The sequence below is a fragment of the Dermochelys coriacea genome, chromosome 6, assembly GCF_009764565.3.
Source record: "Dermochelys coriacea isolate rDerCor1 chromosome 6, rDerCor1.pri.v4, whole genome shotgun sequence".
In the NCBI taxonomy this organism is placed as follows: Eukaryota; Metazoa; Chordata; order Testudines; family Dermochelyidae; genus Dermochelys; species Dermochelys coriacea.
In genome coordinates this window covers 95,778,206-95,794,979 of record NC_050073.1, presented here as the reverse complement: position 1 = coordinate 95,794,979, position 16,774 = coordinate 95,778,206, and the positions used below count along the sequence as shown (strand labels likewise).

The 16,774-nt window shown below is 38.3% G+C and overlaps 1 protein-coding gene and 1 long non-coding RNA gene across 4 annotated transcripts in view; one reads left to right on the top strand and one right to left on the bottom strand.

Moving 5' to 3' along the window:
* The window catches only part of TTC8 (tetratricopeptide repeat domain 8), a 65,077-nt gene that overhangs the window by 14,371 nt on the left and 33,932 nt on the right, over positions 1–16,774 (bottom strand). For all 3 annotated transcript variants that reach the window (XM_038407406.2, XM_038407404.2, XM_038407403.2), the window contains 3 exons: positions 11,448–11,492; positions 3,506–3,591; positions 1,449–1,536 (listed from right to left, as the gene is read on the bottom strand). In XM_038407406.2, the coding sequence (XP_038263334.1) occupies positions 1,449–1,536; positions 3,506–3,591; positions 11,448–11,492 (219 nt within the window). The remainder of the gene's footprint in view (positions 1–1,448; positions 1,537–3,505; positions 3,592–11,447; positions 11,493–16,774) is intronic.
* LOC122460846 lies at positions 7,872–9,894 on the top strand. Its single transcript, XR_006282400.1, has 2 exons — positions 7,872–8,357; positions 9,031–9,894. It is a non-coding gene; the product is annotated as an uncharacterized LOC122460846 (long non-coding RNA).

Genomic DNA, 16,774 nt, shown 5'->3' with positions numbered 1-16,774 from the left:
GCACAGAGGAAGCATCATACAATAAAAAGCTATATATATACTCTGAGTAATCACTTATTTTAGGGAGGCCTTTAATAGCTGTACTGAAAAAGCAGGAGGGGAAATAGGTTTCCCTCTGGGTGTGTGTGTGTGTGTGTGTGTGTGTGTGAGCTTTCCAAAGTCTGAGGAAATGCTGCTTTATGGTACATCTTTACTGCAATCAAATGAATAACTGCAGCACATGTAGACATATTGGAATTAGTGTTAATCTAGCTAGCTCAAATAACAAAGGTAGTGAAGCCATGGCAGCAGGGACTAGTCACTAGAATAGGCTTGCAAAGCCCATGCAGCCACGGCTTCATTGCTATTATTATTCAAGCTCCTAGATAAAAGATACCCCGGGCACTTGTATATATGGTCAATTAGTGCACAGCAAGCCAGGATATAAAGCTGTCACATGCCAACTGGCCATGTGGACCCTGTTACCATGTACTAAAAGTTCTGTAGTGTGCTTTGACACAGGCTTGCTGCCCACAAACTGTATGGAGAAGTCCTTAGACTGCAAGTTTCCTGGAGCAGGCCTGTCTCTTCTTGAATGTCCGGAAAAAATGTTTAGAACATCATGTGCACTACCATAAACAACAATTTTGGTGTTTGAGCGGTGATGTTGGTTCTTCAAGTGTTTTGCATATCTTTGATACAACTTTGTCAATTTCGACGTCTTTCTGACTGCTACCGATAAATTCCTTTTGATGTCATTTGAAAAACCAGTTTTTAGATCCATCTAGTCACCCTTATTAGTTTATTTCATTGGTCTCCTAAGATATCAGATAGCTACACATTAAATACAGCAACTCTGATCATTCCTTATCTGTATAGTCCTAATTAGGATTTGTTGGTGGAGAGAACATAAGACAGAAGAAGGTGTCTTTGATGGTGTCCAGTACTTAAACTATGCTCTTGCTTTTGTAAACAGTTCTGCTAATAACAAATTATCAAATCCAAATAGTCATACTCTGAAGTACATGAATGCTTGAGCCTGCGGCAACAACAATTTAGTGAGACTTCTGTTTTCGGTACTGACTTGTATTTCCCATACTATTCACCACCATTTTGATATTAAAGAACTGGAGTAAGACAAGTTGTGGGGAAAAATGTACAGAGAAAAAAAGCTCATAAATAATCCTCTAAAAGAAAGCCTTATTCGCACAAAACTTTAAAATTTTATATAATGGAAATCTGAAAAATAACTTGTTCTATTTGTGTGAGTTCTGCTGTTTAAGTTAATTGCATTCTGAAAAGATTGTTTTAATACATTTTAAAATGGATTTGAAAAGCTACACAATCTGAAAAATGTATCAAGTTGGATAGTCCCAGCTCAGATGCCCCCTGGATTTTCATGTATAGATGAGAATTTCAAGTTGTTCTAAAGCAGGCAGATTTAATTTGATTTGAGAATATCTACTTACTTTTGCTAAATACAGTATTGTATCTACCATGTCTTGCTGCTTGAGAGCTGATTTAAATTGTTTTTCTGCTTCACGGTACAAGCCTAACCTAAGAGAGAACAGATACATACAGAAAGTTCTTTATTCGACAATAATGTAACTTATTCAAACAAAGCACTATTCACTAAAAACAAAAACTCACTAAAGTGCCAAAAGTAACGTGATGGTGGGTGGGGGTGTAAAAAATCATGCATCTGCTAAAAGAAAATCCAGGTTCAAAAGTTAGGAAATGCCAGAATTGCCTTTGTAACCTTAATTCAGCCCCCTTTGTGCATGTGCGCTGAAAGTCCTTTTGATCACATACTATTTTTTCCACAAGACTCCTGCCTCATTCAGTATGCAGGATGGATCTCCTCTGGGAATAAATCAGGGTCGTGTATTGAAAGGAACCTTCTTTAGGACCCCAGCTTCATTTATTCCAAAAGTTGGAACGTGTGTAGTGAATGAGCTGGGGACAGCAGGAAGATAAAGAATGGTCTCATCATTAAGGGCAGTCAAATGCTGCCTGGGGAAACTGGGTTCTATTCTGTCTCTGCCATAGAATCCCTATATAATACTAGGCAAGTCACTTAAATAAAACTTTTCAGAGGTTGTCACTATGTATTCCTGACTTTCTGGGTGCCTGCCTGCAGTCTCACTGGAGAAATGGTGAGCACTCAGAGCTGCAACAGAAGTCAACAGGTGCTGAGCTCTGAACACAAAGTACTGTATAATGAAATCTCAGGTCCTAGATGTCTCAAATTGGGCACCCAAAATTTGTGAATCCTTTTTGACTTTAATCTGTGTTTCAGTTCCCATCTGTAAAATGGGGATAATATCCTTCCTCTCACAATGTGCAGTGAAAATAAATCCATTAATGTTTGTGACGCACTGTCTAACTCAACATTGGCAGTCAAACTTATGACAACAGGTGGTTAGAAATTTGAAATATAATTTTGGAAGTTCCTCAGAAAAGTTCTGCAACCAAAAGATGTGATTAATTAGCCCACCTCTGTGGAAGGGAGAACATGTTTAAATCTGTCAAAGTTATAAGCAACTGGAAACAGGGTCTTATACTAGGAAGCTTTGAGCAACCTTAATAATAGGTGTTATCAGCCCTGCATATAATTGAGACAAACACAAGGAGGAAGCTCCAGTGCTCAAATATTGGAGCCTCGACATTATCTCAGATTGTGGGACAAAGTCTGCTCATTTTTTTCATTAATACGCCAGACTGTAGTCTTCCTCATTAATTGAATATACTGTACTAGCCGCCTTATTTGAAAGATAAACAATTTTATGTAAATTATGAGTAAAGCTCAAACCCTGCTTCACCCAGAAAATGCCAATAGGTCTGTTTTCCAGGAAATGGACTGCTCCACTGAATTTCTGGTGATACCTGGGCAGGGTTCTGGCTGGCACCCAGCCTGCAATGCAGGCTTCAGGCCCAGCTCACTGGTGGGCTGCTGGGAAACACATGGCTTCCAGGTTTGATGGCCCCATTGGGAGCCACACCATATGAGCTGTGTCGGAGCAGGTGCCAGGGGTTCACAGATTCCCTACCATGGAACCAGGAGCCCGAATGTGCCTCAGCTAGAGTAGGGCCTGTTTCTATCTCTGCAGCAGAAACCTGGGAATCCAAGCTCCAATGATTGCTGGCTCAGCCATCTGTCTCAGGGCTTCTAGGCTCCCAGCTTCACATGAGACCATTGGGTACTCCGAGAATCAATTTTGTTTCAAATATTCTAAATGAAATGCTTTATTTCAAAATGATTTTTTTTTGTTTCCCTTCTAGGAAATTTCAATTTTTTTTGTTTCAAAATGGAACAATTTTTGGAATTTCCTGTAAAACAAAAATTCCAACTTTGACCAGCTCTAATTTTATTATATTTCCATCCCTTAACTACTTACTGTACGAACACCTCTTACTACTACACAATTTGACCTTGAAGCTTAGGAAATACTGTACAATTATAAGAAACTAAAGTTCATGTTCCTCAGATCACAATCAATCACTAAAGAATAGAAAAATGACTTACCTATAGTAGCATTTCCCAATTTGGACTTTCCACCACCAGTCCTTGTACTGTGCGTGCTCTGTGGCAAGTGCTGCCAAATCTAAAGCCTTTTAAAAAAAATACACAAACACCACAACCCACATCTTAAAACTGGCATTTCCAGATTTCAACAAAGAATACTGAAGAAAAATACAAGACAAAGAACAGCAAAATCTAAAAATATTGAGTAAAATGCTTTGGTACATGCAGACATTGTTTTTACATGTAGACTATGGAAGTATTATTACTTTATTTCTATGAAGATTGAATCATAAAAATGTTTGAAAGGATTATAGCAGGATGTAATCATACATGCTTTTAAAAAGTTATATATAATGCAAAAGAGGAACTAGGGAACACATTTAATGAGATTGCAGAGACTATGTAAGGTATTCCATAAGCCTAAGCATACACATTTTACATGTTTCCCATCATCCATGGGGAAATTTACTAAAAGTGGCTTAAACTTTTTTTATTTTTTTAAAGAAAAAATTGCCAAGGTAGTTCTGCTTGAAATAGTGTACAAATTATCTTGATTTTGGTAATATCAGGCCTTTTCCACCTGGATCACTTGAGTACAGTGCACTTCCAAATGTGTGCAGTGGTAAACACTGCTTTCTTTGGTCTTCTGTTTCCCATAACACAGGAAATGAGTATGGGGGAAAAAATAGGAAGGCTTCTCTCCCTCCTAATCCTCCACAATCAGGGATATTTGAAAGGTAGGTATGCTATTCAACTCACTTTGCTTGAAAGGGACCATTGGAAGGGTCATATTTAAACAGATTAAAAATCAGAAAGAAGCTCTAGTTTATCTTTTTTTCTTTAATTTCTGATTTCAGGTCATGGCATATTGTGCTGAAAGAATCTGTCTATAGTGTATTGAAAGGCTGTAAAACATACAAGCTGCAGAATTGTTTGAAATTCCATTTTCCATCATAACGTAAGATGTCAGAGTAAAAACTACACTTCCACTATTGCAGTTTCACCAAAAATAGTCTAAAAAGATTTTAAACAAATGGTATGAAATAGACATCCATGGCCATGAAGCTCAGAATTTACTTGATTTCTTCATAACTATTTCATAGAACCACAGAAATGGAAGACTCCTATTAGAGTAGCTAAACTAGGGGCCAGTAGAGAACTGTTTCTTAGGTATGTGTTTTGTTTTGTGTGTGTGGTTTTGGTTGGTTGTATTGCTACAGTAAACTAGTAAGTTCTAGTGTATATAATCAGAAAAAACTGATAGCTGTATATCTGAAATGCCAATATTAGGTTGACCAAGTGCCCAAGTGTTCCTGGGTTTATTCCCAGGTTGCTTTGCTCCTGCAGCTAGCACAATTAGGTCTGCTGTGGGAATGCTGAGTATCAGATGTTTAGAAATGTGTGCCAAGTAATGGAAAATAACAGTACAAGAGGCGGGGCTGCGGGTGGTAAGTTGAAGGACAAGGCCAGAAGATTTTGGCTGGACTGAGGACTAAACTTTGGCTGAACTAAGGACTAATGAGATAAGCAGCACCTGAGAGTCTTTACCACCCCAAGATAATGGAACCCAAAGATAAGAATGATGAGAACATTGGGTGATAAACAACAGAAAAGGAATAAACAAGTGCTGTATATATATTGCTGTGGGAAGGGAAATAAAGTGCTTTTTACCAGCAACTGTGTCAGTTGTCCTGTAAGCCAGCCTGCTAGCAGCAGCAGTCTGCTTTAAAGACAGCAGGCCAGATCTTCAGCTGGTGTAAAATTGTCATAGCTGCATTGACTTGAACAAAGCTACAACAATTCACACAAGTTGAGGACCTGTCCCAGCATATTCAATTCAGGGCTTGTCTACACTGCGAAGTAGTCGACAAAACTTTTGTCTTTCACAGGTACTTAAAAAAGCCCCCCCATGAAAGACAAGTTTTGCTGACACAAGTGGCAGTGTGAATGTGGCTTTGTCAGCAGGTGCACTCTCCTGTTGACAAAGCTAACGCCGCTCGCAGGGCTGGAAGTATTTGGTCAGCAAAAGTGCCAACAAAGTACCGAAAAAGAGCCTTTACACAGGCTGACTTTTAGCGACAAGGCTATGTCGACACAGCCTTGTCGCTAAATGCAACATGGTGTAGACAAGCACTATTAGAAAAAGTCTTGCTTTGTGTAATCCTTCAGAAAACTAAGGAAACATATTGATCAAATCCTGGAATCTTTAGTCTCAGTGGTGCTATGCATGGATCTAGTTGTACAGAGTTCATTTCAGGATTGGGGCTTAATTTCATACCAATGTGAATGATATTTACCATGTATAAAATTGTTTGCCTTCCATTAGGATCTTGGCTTCTTTGTAGTTCAATGGGGAGGGGCAGAAAACTATAAGTTTGCTTCATTAGCAAACAGCAGTATGAAAAATGAAATCACCTTAGTTATACCAATGAAAAAAAACGCTAAGTTCACTAACTGAAGCCACTTTAATGGGGGGAAAAAAGCACAGATTTAAAATTTTGGAAGATGGTTAAGACTGAAACCTCCCCTAATTTGTGTTTGTTTATTGGGGTACATAAAATGACAAGTTACATGACTGCTCACAATGTGTTTGAAATAGGTATTGCAATGAGAAAAGGCCAAAATGCAATCAATGCATGTGAAGAGAAATGTCCTAAGGGTATTTTGGTGACAAGCATAGCAACTACAGTGGATGTTAATGTTCTTTGCCTTAATAATTTTAAAAAAATGCAGTTATAAAAATAGAACATAGTGTGCTTTCCTTCATCCACCCAGTGTACTGTGCTTTGGGTGTTGGCAAATACCAAGGCAACGCAATGGGCTGGGATATTAACCCGTATACAGTATATTTGCTGCTGTTTCCTTAAGACAAATTGTAATGAAGCATCATTAAACTTTCAAGCATGTCAGACTCTGGTGTTCCACTCTTTGGTTGAAATGAGCTCAGCAGAAGATGAACAATTTGAGCAAAGCTTTTAAATTGTCCCATTGTCACTGACATTTAGCCACAGTGTTTAGTCCACAAATGAAAATCAAGAATAGTGTCTAAAGAGAGTCAGTTATTGATGAATGATCCCAAAAGAAAAATAAGCGGTGAACAGCAATAAAGGAGGAATAATTTCTCTCAAAATAGGTATTTATTTTTCCTTAAGTAAATAAAGGGACACTCCAATGGATTGGCAACCTTTGGCATATCAGCCCACAGCCCTCAGTGACCTGGAGCGGCGAACGCGTCAGTGGGAGCTGCGATCCGCCAAACCTGCAGATGCAACCGGCAGGTAACAAAACCGGCCAGACCCGCCAGGGCTGTGTGCCAAATGTTGCCAATCCCTGGGATACTGGATGCATTTTTTAAAAAAGTATTATACTGTATTAAAGAAATACTGTGCTTTCCTGTACTCCTATCTCAAAAACTGGTAGAGTCAGTGAATTTTTTCTGTATTTGGCTATTAATGTAGATAAAATACTTTATATTGTGCAGTGTTTAATCAAATCTGCATACAACTGTACAATCATATTCTTTAATAGAAATTGATAAGGAAACTCAACAGTTAAAAAGGATGGTGGGAGAACTAAATGGAGGTAAAAAAAAAAGTGGCCTTAAGGCTTGTTTATTAAATTTTATTGCAGAAGACAACAGTGCAAGTCCCTCAAGATGGGGAAAATGAGAGCAAAGATCCCCTTCTATAATAATATCTTTCCATTTTATTTGTAAATATTTGATATCTTTTTTGGATGCGATTTGGCTGGTAAAAGAATAATGTTGATGTAATATACTTAGACTTCTGTAAGGGATCTGACTTGGTACGCATGACATTTTGATTAAAAACCTAAAAAAGATACATAATTAACATGACGTATAGTAAATTGAGTAAAAGCGGTCTAACGATAAATCTCAATGTAGTTGTAAAACAGGATATTCATCTTTGAAACGTTGTTTTAGTGAGGGCCAGCAAGGAATCAGTCTTGGCCCTATGCTATTTAACATTTTTGTTAAAGACCTGGAAGAAAAAATAAAATTCATCACTGACAAAGGTACTGCAGATGACAAAAAAATTAGGGGAGTGGAAAATGATATACGGATACCGAGTACATCGGATTGCATGGTAAACTGGGCATAAGGCAAATAATATGCTTTTTAATTGGCTAAATATATACATGTAGGAACAAAGAATGGTAGGCACAGTGACGGGGGTGTTCATGCCATACCAGCACTGATGGGGTTAAGGTGCATCAGAAGGGGCCAATTAACTATATAGGATGCACCTTGCGGAGAGCCAGGGACTGATAAAGGCTAATTGATGATGAAACCCAGCTGGGCAGGAGCAGGCGGAGCTTGTATAAAGCCAGGAAGTTTGCAGCAAAAGGGAGCTGTAGGGAGGGAGTCTACACTCATTCTCTGGACACAGAGAGCAAGGCGCAGCGCAAAAGCCCTGGTATCTTAGCCCTTCTGGAAGGGTTCACCCAGAGGAGTTGCAGGAAGAAAGCCTGTGGAATGCAGAGAAGGAAGAAGCTCAGGGAAAGAGCAGTGTAGAGCTTGGCTGCTGATTACAGGGTGTCTGGGCTAAAACCCAGAGTAGCAGGCAGACCTGGGTTCCCCTACCAACCACTGGGAAAGTGGCATGGACTTGGAATTGACATGGAGGACTGCCTGTGACAGCATCTGGACAGATTGTCCAGAGGGACTTTGATACCTTGGAAAGGGAAAATGATAGAGGCCAAGTCATGAAAGGAGAGTACTCCCAAGTCCTGGAGAGCAAGAGAGGCCCCAGGCAACGTGAGCAACAGAAGAGGGGGCTAGACTGGATGAGAGCTAATCCTCAGACCCAGCAGAAAAGGAGGTACCCCAACAGTGAGTAAAACCTGCTACACAACAGGGGAACCCTATCCTGGAAGCAATTATAAAAAAATATTGGATTATAGTGGATAATCAGCTCAGTAGAGTTCCCAGTGTGACACTGGGCCAAAAGGGCTATTCTGATTCTTTGATGCATAAACAGGGGAATCTCAAGTACAGAGGTCTATTCTAACTCTGTATTTGGCAAAGATGCGATGTTTGCTGGAATACTATGGTCTATGTCTCATGTCCACAATTCAAGGATGTTGATAAACTCGAGGGGTTCAGAGAAAAGCTACAAGATTGATTACAGAACTAGAAAAAAAGGCTTATAGCGACAGACACACAGAGCTCAATTCCATTCAGATTAACAAACAGAAGGTTAATGGGTGACTTGATTATAGTCTGTAGGTACCTACATGGAGAACATGTTATTTGATCATGAGGCTAACAGAGTAACATGATCCAGGGCTGGATCTTGAAGCTAGACAGATTCATATTGAAATATGGTATACATTTATAACAGAGTAATTAATCAGTGGAACATTTAGTAAGGGTTTGTGTGGACTCTCCATCACTTGGCAATTTTAAAATCAAGATTGGTGTGTTGTATGTTGTACGTCTTTTTTCTAAAAATAAGCTTCTAGGAATTATTTTGAAGCAGTTCTATGTCCTGTGTTTTATACAGGAGATGGACTAGATGATCCCCACATTCCCTTCTGGCCTTGACTTAATCTATGAAATCACATTAAGAAGCATTTATCGGCAACCTGTGAATTGACTCTTGGAGTTCACCCACAGCCTCAGTCAACTGTGGACATGATGCAGAGCTAGTCTGTTCCGTCCCCTCCCACATTCATGGACAGGTTGGGAGTACAGTTTTCCCTAACTTGAGTGCATAGCCGACTACAGGAACCACTCTTTCTGATCCTGGTGCAGAAAACTTGACTGGACAGTGGCTCTTCAAGCTTTTGGGTCCTCCTCTTCTCCCACCCAGAGGGCAGCTTCTTAGGTCTTGGGACAACTAGTCTCCATGCCTTGTCCCTTTCCAAGAGAGTCATCTTAGGCTGCAAGGATACCCCAGCCCTTCATTACTGAATGACCAAGTGACAAAGAGTGCCTGACCCAGGGAGAGGTAGGTGGGTGAATGAGTGAAGTGATTGGGTTGAACAAGTGAGTAAGGAGTGAATTTAATTGATTTGAAGGAGAGAGTTGGGTTTTTTGTTCGTTTGTGTGTTTTTTTTTTTTTTTTTTAACTGAGATGAAGTAATGGGAGAACTTGTTAAGGGGGTTTGAGAAGGAGGGAGAGACTAAATATGGAGGAATGAGGGTAAAGAGGAGAAGGGAGATGGAAATGGAAGTGCATGAGAAGAAACACTGAAAATAGGAGGAAAAGAAGAAGAGCAAATGAAAAAGATCAAGGGAGCTGAATATTAAAATTAAGTTGTATGTTTAAAATATAGTACCATAAGTACAATCAATACTGTAAACTGAGCCACAAAAGTATTTCACATAAGAGCTTAGAAAATAAAGATACAATCCGTTACTGATATCTCTCCGTGCCAAAACAGAAATGTCTGGGGATCCCGTATAGGCACTCCAAAATACTATTTCCACAAGATTTCTGAAATGTTACATATTGTCTGGGCTCTATGAACTTGCCAGTCCAGCCCAGGAGATCCTGCTGTTAATATCACTGAAATAGTTTAGTGATGTATTTTCACTTTCATTTGGTATTCATTTCATGTTAGCATGTCTAAGTGATTTTATACCATATAAGCCCTTTGTCACTGGTGGTCTAGAGTTCCTCTTGGTAAACAATATATATTTTCATTGTTGGTGGCATCAGAAAAAATCCCACTTCCTTAGTGTCAAAGTAGATTAGCAGCAATTAACATGTTATACTTTTCTGTTTCTGACACTCACCGATTGGTTATATTTTGGATACTAATATACTGAAATTCAATTGTATCAAGAGAGGCCTGTGCAATCAAACTGGCAGACAGCATATGATTGACATAATTTAGTGCCAGATTAAACATTCATAGCATTTCATCTGAAAATGATTCTGATCTACATCCACAGAAACCATGTGTTTTCTGGTAATTATTGCTTCACTAGTTGAAAACAGTCAAAATGGCATCATGGAAATATTTAAATTGCTTCATCTTCAGCCCCCTGAACGCACCCCTTGCTCAACTCATCCTTAGGTGTTGCAGAAAAGCCAATAAATGCTTAATGAGTCATGTAAAATTGATCTGAACTTCTTTTTACTCCAAGCACAACCTACCAGATACCAGGGTGATGAATGTGCCAGAAATACTTTGTATGTTATAATACATTTTATATCTTACTCATCCAACAAAACACACTTCACCTTTTGTGAGCTGGTAAGAAAAAACTTGCAAGTCTGGCTTACGTTACTTTTGAAGAGTTAAACAACAGGTACACAAATCTAACTGTGACTGTTCAATATAGTATAAAACTGTAGTTATGTCTACACTTGGAGCTAAAGGTGAGATTTCCACCCACACAGACTTACCCATGATAGCTCTGCCAGTAATTTACCTGATTTTAAGTTCAATCCATTATTACTAATTACAGTATTATGCCATATACAATTCCAAACAATTCTTCCTCACTCTTTTTAGTCTGCATCTACACTTGGAAGAAGGGGTGTGATATCCAGCTTATATAGATATACCCACACTAGCTTGAGCTAGTGCACTAAAAATAGCAGTGTAGCTGGGGTTGCATGGACAGTGCTGCTTGGGCTAGCTGCCTAAGTACATGCCCATGGCGTCCGGGAAGGTACATGGGACAGCTTCACTGAGCAACCCTAGCTACACTGCTATTTTTAGTGCACTAGCTCCGCTTGAGGTAGCACAGGTATATGCTATCTTGACTTCTGAAAATAAAGGCATTAACATTTTAGTATCTGTGATTTTTTTTTTTTCTTATTTGTAACAAGAATTTTCTTAAAGCTGCAATTTTTCTATCCTAAGAACTAAATAACACTAGAAGCCTTAGTTCAGCTGAAACCTGACAGACATGACAGAATAAGACTTAGTACAAGTAAATATCTATTTTGTATAGATTACTTACATTCTTAACGTCATTTTCATGGTGAAAAATGTATTCGAACAATGCCTATCAGAAGAACATTTAAGATATTATCATGTTTGAAGAAAAACATTAATACCTTTATATAATAAACACTTTGGGTTCTCAGAATGTAATAATCACCAATTACTACTCTAAAATAGCAAACACAGTTACATAACTCTACTGAAACATGAAATGGACTTTGAGTTAGATAAGCAAAATCTACTGGTGTACTGTGTTACCAGGAGACAATTTTTACATTCATAGTACAGTATAGGAAATTACTAAGTGTCTATAATGTTTGGTTTAAAATTTTTTTTGAAGTGTCTAATCTAGATGTGTAAGTGACATTGGGGGGTTTCATGTTTATAGTCGTCTTACTTATGGAAAGACCTTGATCCTGCAAAGACTTGCGTACATCCTTAATTTTATACACTGTGAGTAGTCTGGAGGTCAATGGAATTTAAGCATAGGCATGTGTCTTAAGGACCAGGGCTCAAATTTGCTCAGTTTACGAGTGAAAAATGGCTCTTCTAAAGTTTGATACTTCATATTCAACCATTCTGGAATCTGAAAATCCAGATTTATTTTTTCTCCACGTTTGCACATCATTAGTAAAAAGATTCTGCATCTGAAACTTGGCAAACAAGTCTCTGGATACACAATCCAGAAGAGAGTGCATCTTAATCGCTACAGCTCTGTTGACTCTGCAGTACTACTAAATATAGATGTATTATGGTCAGAAAAATAAACAGTCAAGATTGAATATACAGAGGGAAAAGATTGGTTGAGGGAGGGGAAAAAGTTCTGATTTTTTACAGACATTTTTCTGACCTGAATTGAATTTTAAAGTGAATTTAATGCTGGTGAAAGATATTGGGTTGACCATAATGGACACTGAAGTCTTCTGTTTATTTACAGAACCGATAGCGCACACACACTAACACTGCAAAGTCACCTACCATGAAACCTGATATTATATTACTCGGGTAACAATCTTCCTTCCGATCTTATTTATTTTAAAAATTTCCAAAAATCATTTTTCTAACTGCTGGATGCTAGCAGTGACCAACTGTTAGTTATTCTGTATACTTCAAACTTAGAGTTAAATCATTAAGTCTATGATCAGAGACATCCAAAATGACACACAATGAGGCAGAGGCTTCAAAATTTAATAATCCCATCAGAACAAGGCTTTTGGGGGAGGGGGATTTCCTCTACCAAAAACAATTTTTATGAATGACTTCTAGAACAATCAGGTTGGAAGAGGAAGGTGGGAGGGGGATTTAAGTCCAGAATAATTTTTTTTTTTATTTTGACATAGGTATGTTCAAGAAAATTCTGAAAAGTGTAAAAATCATTAACTTTTTAGAAATGGCCATGATCAACATACAAAACACCTGCTAACAGGAAATTTTCTAAGACTAAGTTCTTATTGCTCATAATTTATTTTACAAGAACCTCAGTGATGTTGAATCTTAAACCCCTCAGCCTTAAAGTAACAACAGAAGGAAGGGTTTTACAAATTCTAGATCTTAATCATTGCAGAAGAGGATACCATTTCCATAAATTCAAGTTAGTCAAATATAGAATATAGGTTTCCTTGGGAGGCGAAAAAGTGCCCTGTTTGTTCAAGATACCAAGCCTCTTCAGAACCCCAAACTGAGAACTAACAAGCCTCCCCGGGCCTTCTATGATTATTTTGCTAGCTTCCTTTCCCTTAGAACGAATTCTTAAACGATTAACCTATGGAAATTAAAGAATTGCTAGTGAATTGTCATGGCCGATGGGAAAAGACTCAACTTACTTTCTCCTCTTACTTTTGTCTAGACAGGGATATCTCTAACTCCAAAAGGAAGGAAAGAATATATTCAGAAACTCCATGGTATCTTACAGTGCCTTGTCTTAGGCTTTTATCCCAAATGCTGGAGACTTATCAATATCAATCTTTATCAATAACAGCTAACAGAAGAAAAGCCAAATTATTGGTGGTAATGAAGAAAATTCTGAATGTTATGTGTTCAGATGCAACAGTATGAGATGTGCTATTGCAGTAGCATCCAAAGTTTCCAGTCTGGCTTGGGTTCAATTTGTGCTAGAAACTGTATCAATAAATAGTTTGACAATTTGTCAGTTGGCAACTGATTTGGACTCCCGAAAAAGCCCAGCAGAAGAGACAGCTAAGGAAATAAGTAGCCATTTTGCCTCTCATCATATCTAAGACACAAAACACAGTTAAGAATAAATAGTCAATATTTATCCTCGCAAAAAATTCATAGTGGGATGCCACAAGGTTCTGTATTAGGACTAAGTAGTGAGGTGGCAAAATATGCAGATGACTATTTATTTATGTTCTTCAAGACCAAAGAACACTGAAACCTGACCAACCTAGGTGAACAGGCAAACCAATGGCAAATGAAATTAAGTTCTGATAAATGTAACACAAAGCAACCTGGAGGGAATAATCTGAACTATTGACATCTTAGTGGGTTCTAAATTAATTGAAACAAATCAGAAAAAGATCTGGGTATCACCTAAAGAAAGCTCAATGTCGACTTCTGCTCAATATAGTGCAGTGGTCAGAAAAGGTAAATAAATTTAAGATGTATAAGGAATGGGAAGATGAACACTGAAAATATTTTTTTCCACCAAATGCATCCGATGAAGTGAGCTGTAGCTCACGAAAGCTTATGCTCTAATAAATTTGTTAGTCTCTAAGGTGCCACAAGTACTCCTTTTCTTTTTACTGAAAATGCTATTATATAAATCAATAGTACGCCCTCCCCTGCAATACGGAGTTTGGTTCTAGTTACCCTATCAAATAAATAAATAAAATAAAAGCAAAGTAGGGCTTCAGAAATGGGCAAAGAGAATGATTAGAGGCATGGGAAAAAAACATTCTATAGAAAGGTGATTAAGAGCAAACATGGTAAGAGATATACAAATTAATTAAGGGTATAGAAAAGATAGATAAGTCACTAATTATCTCCTCTCATAATACAAAACAAGGAAACATTCAATGAAAGTGAAAAGTAGCAAACCTAAAACTGAAAAGTAAACATTTTCTTGTATGATTTGCCTGTGATATTCCCCCAAGATGATATTGAGGCCAAAAATGTAACAGGATTAACTAAGATTGGACACGTATATGGATAAGAATATTTAGAATTTCAATAAAAAGAGGACTTGTGGCACCTTAGAGACTAACAAATTTATTTGAGCATAAGCTTTCGTGAGCTACAGCTCGCTTCATCAGATGCATTCAGTGGAAAATACAGTGGGGAGATTTATATACACAGAGAACGTGAAACAATGGGTGATCAGGTAAGGTGAGCTATTACCAGCAGGAGAGCGGGGCGGGGGGTGGGTGGGAACCTTTTGTAGTGATAATCAAGGTGGGCCATTTCCATTTCTTGACTGCTGGTAATAGCTCACCTTACCTGATCGCTCTCATTACAGTGTGTATGGTAACACCCATTGTTTCATGTTCTCTGTGTATATAAATCTCCCCACTGTATTTTCCACTGAATGCATCCGATGAAGTGAGCTGTAGCTCACGAAAGCTTATGCTCAAATAAATTTGTTAGTCTCTAAGGTGCCACAAGTCCTCCTTTTTGCGGATACAGACTAACACAGCTGCTACTCTGAAACCTAGAATTTCCATAGTAAATCTTTATTTAAAAACAAATTTTGAAAGGGATATAAATCCTCCTGCTTCACAACATAAATCAACCTTTAGGTAATGAAAATTAGAAAGAACCTTTCCTTGTATAGAGTTAAGGAATACACTCTCTCTCCTATATGGTTTCTTGCATCTTTCTCTGAAATCAGAGTGGTAGCCGTGTTAGTCTGTATCCACAAAAACAAAGAGGAGTCTGGTGGCACCTTAAAGAGTAACAGATTTATTTGGGCATAAGATTTCATGGGTAAAAAACCCACTTCTTCAGATTGATGCATCTGAAGAAATGTGTGTTTTACCCACAAAAGCTTATGCCCAAATACATTTGCTAGTCTTGGAGTCTGGTGGCACCTTAGTTTTTTACTCTGAAATAATTGCTGCTGGCCACAGTTGGAAACAGAATATGGGATTAGATGGACCATATGGTCTAATATAGCCATTCCTATATTTTAAAACACATAAGAAGACATTGTCCATGCCATGAAAAGTTTATAATTTAAAGTGAATTTCACAAACAAAGGAGAGAAAGGGAAATATAGGGAGGGCAAGCATAAGATTGCATAAGAATGGCTATACTGGGTCAGACCAAAGGTCCACCTAGCCCAGTATCCTGTCTTCCAGCAGTGACCAATGCCAGCTGCCCCAGAAGGACTGAACAAAACAGGTAATCATTGAGTGATCCATCCCGTCGCCCATTCCCAGCTTCTGGCAAACAGAGGCTAGGAACACCATCCCTGCACGTCCCAGCTAATAGCCATTGATGGACCTATTCTCCATGAACTTACCTAGTTCTTTTTAAACCCTATATAGTCTTGGCCTTCATAACATCCTCTGGCAAGGAGTTCCACAGGTTGACTGCGCATTCTGTGAAGAAAAACTTCCTTTTGTTTGTTTTAAACCTGCTGCCTATTAATTTCATTAGGTGACCCCTAGTTCTTGTGTTATGAGAAGTAGTAAACAACACTTCCTTATTTACTTTCTCCACACCAGTCATGATTTTGAGACCTCTCTCATATCCTACTTTAGTTATCTCTTTTCCAAGCTGAAAAGTCCCAGTCTTATTAATCTCTCCTCATACAGAAGTCGTTCCAAACCCCTAATTATGTCTTTTCTGAATCTTTTCCAATTCCAATAGATCTCTTTTGAGATGGGGCGACCACTTCTGCATGTAGTATTCAAGATGTGGGGCATACCATGGATTTATATAGAGGCAATATGATATTTTCTGTTTTATTAGCTATCCCTTTCTTAATGATGCCCAACATTCTGTTCACTTTTTTGACTGCTGCTGCACATTGAGTGGATGTTTTCAGAGAATTATCCACAATGACTCTAAGATCTCTTTCTTGAGTGGTAACAGGTAATTTAGACCCATTATTTTATATGTATAGTTATGGTTATTTTCACATGTGCACTACTTTGCATTTATAAACATACAATTTCATCTGCCATTTTGTTGCCCAGTCACCCAGTTTTGTGAGATCCTTTTGTAGCTCTTTGCAGTCTGCTTGGGACTTAACTATCTTAGTAATTTTGGATCATGTGCAAATTTTGCCACCTCACTGTTTACCCCTTTTTCCAGAACATTTAAGAATATGTTGAACAGGACTTGTCCCAGTACAGACCCGTGGGGGACATCACTATTTAC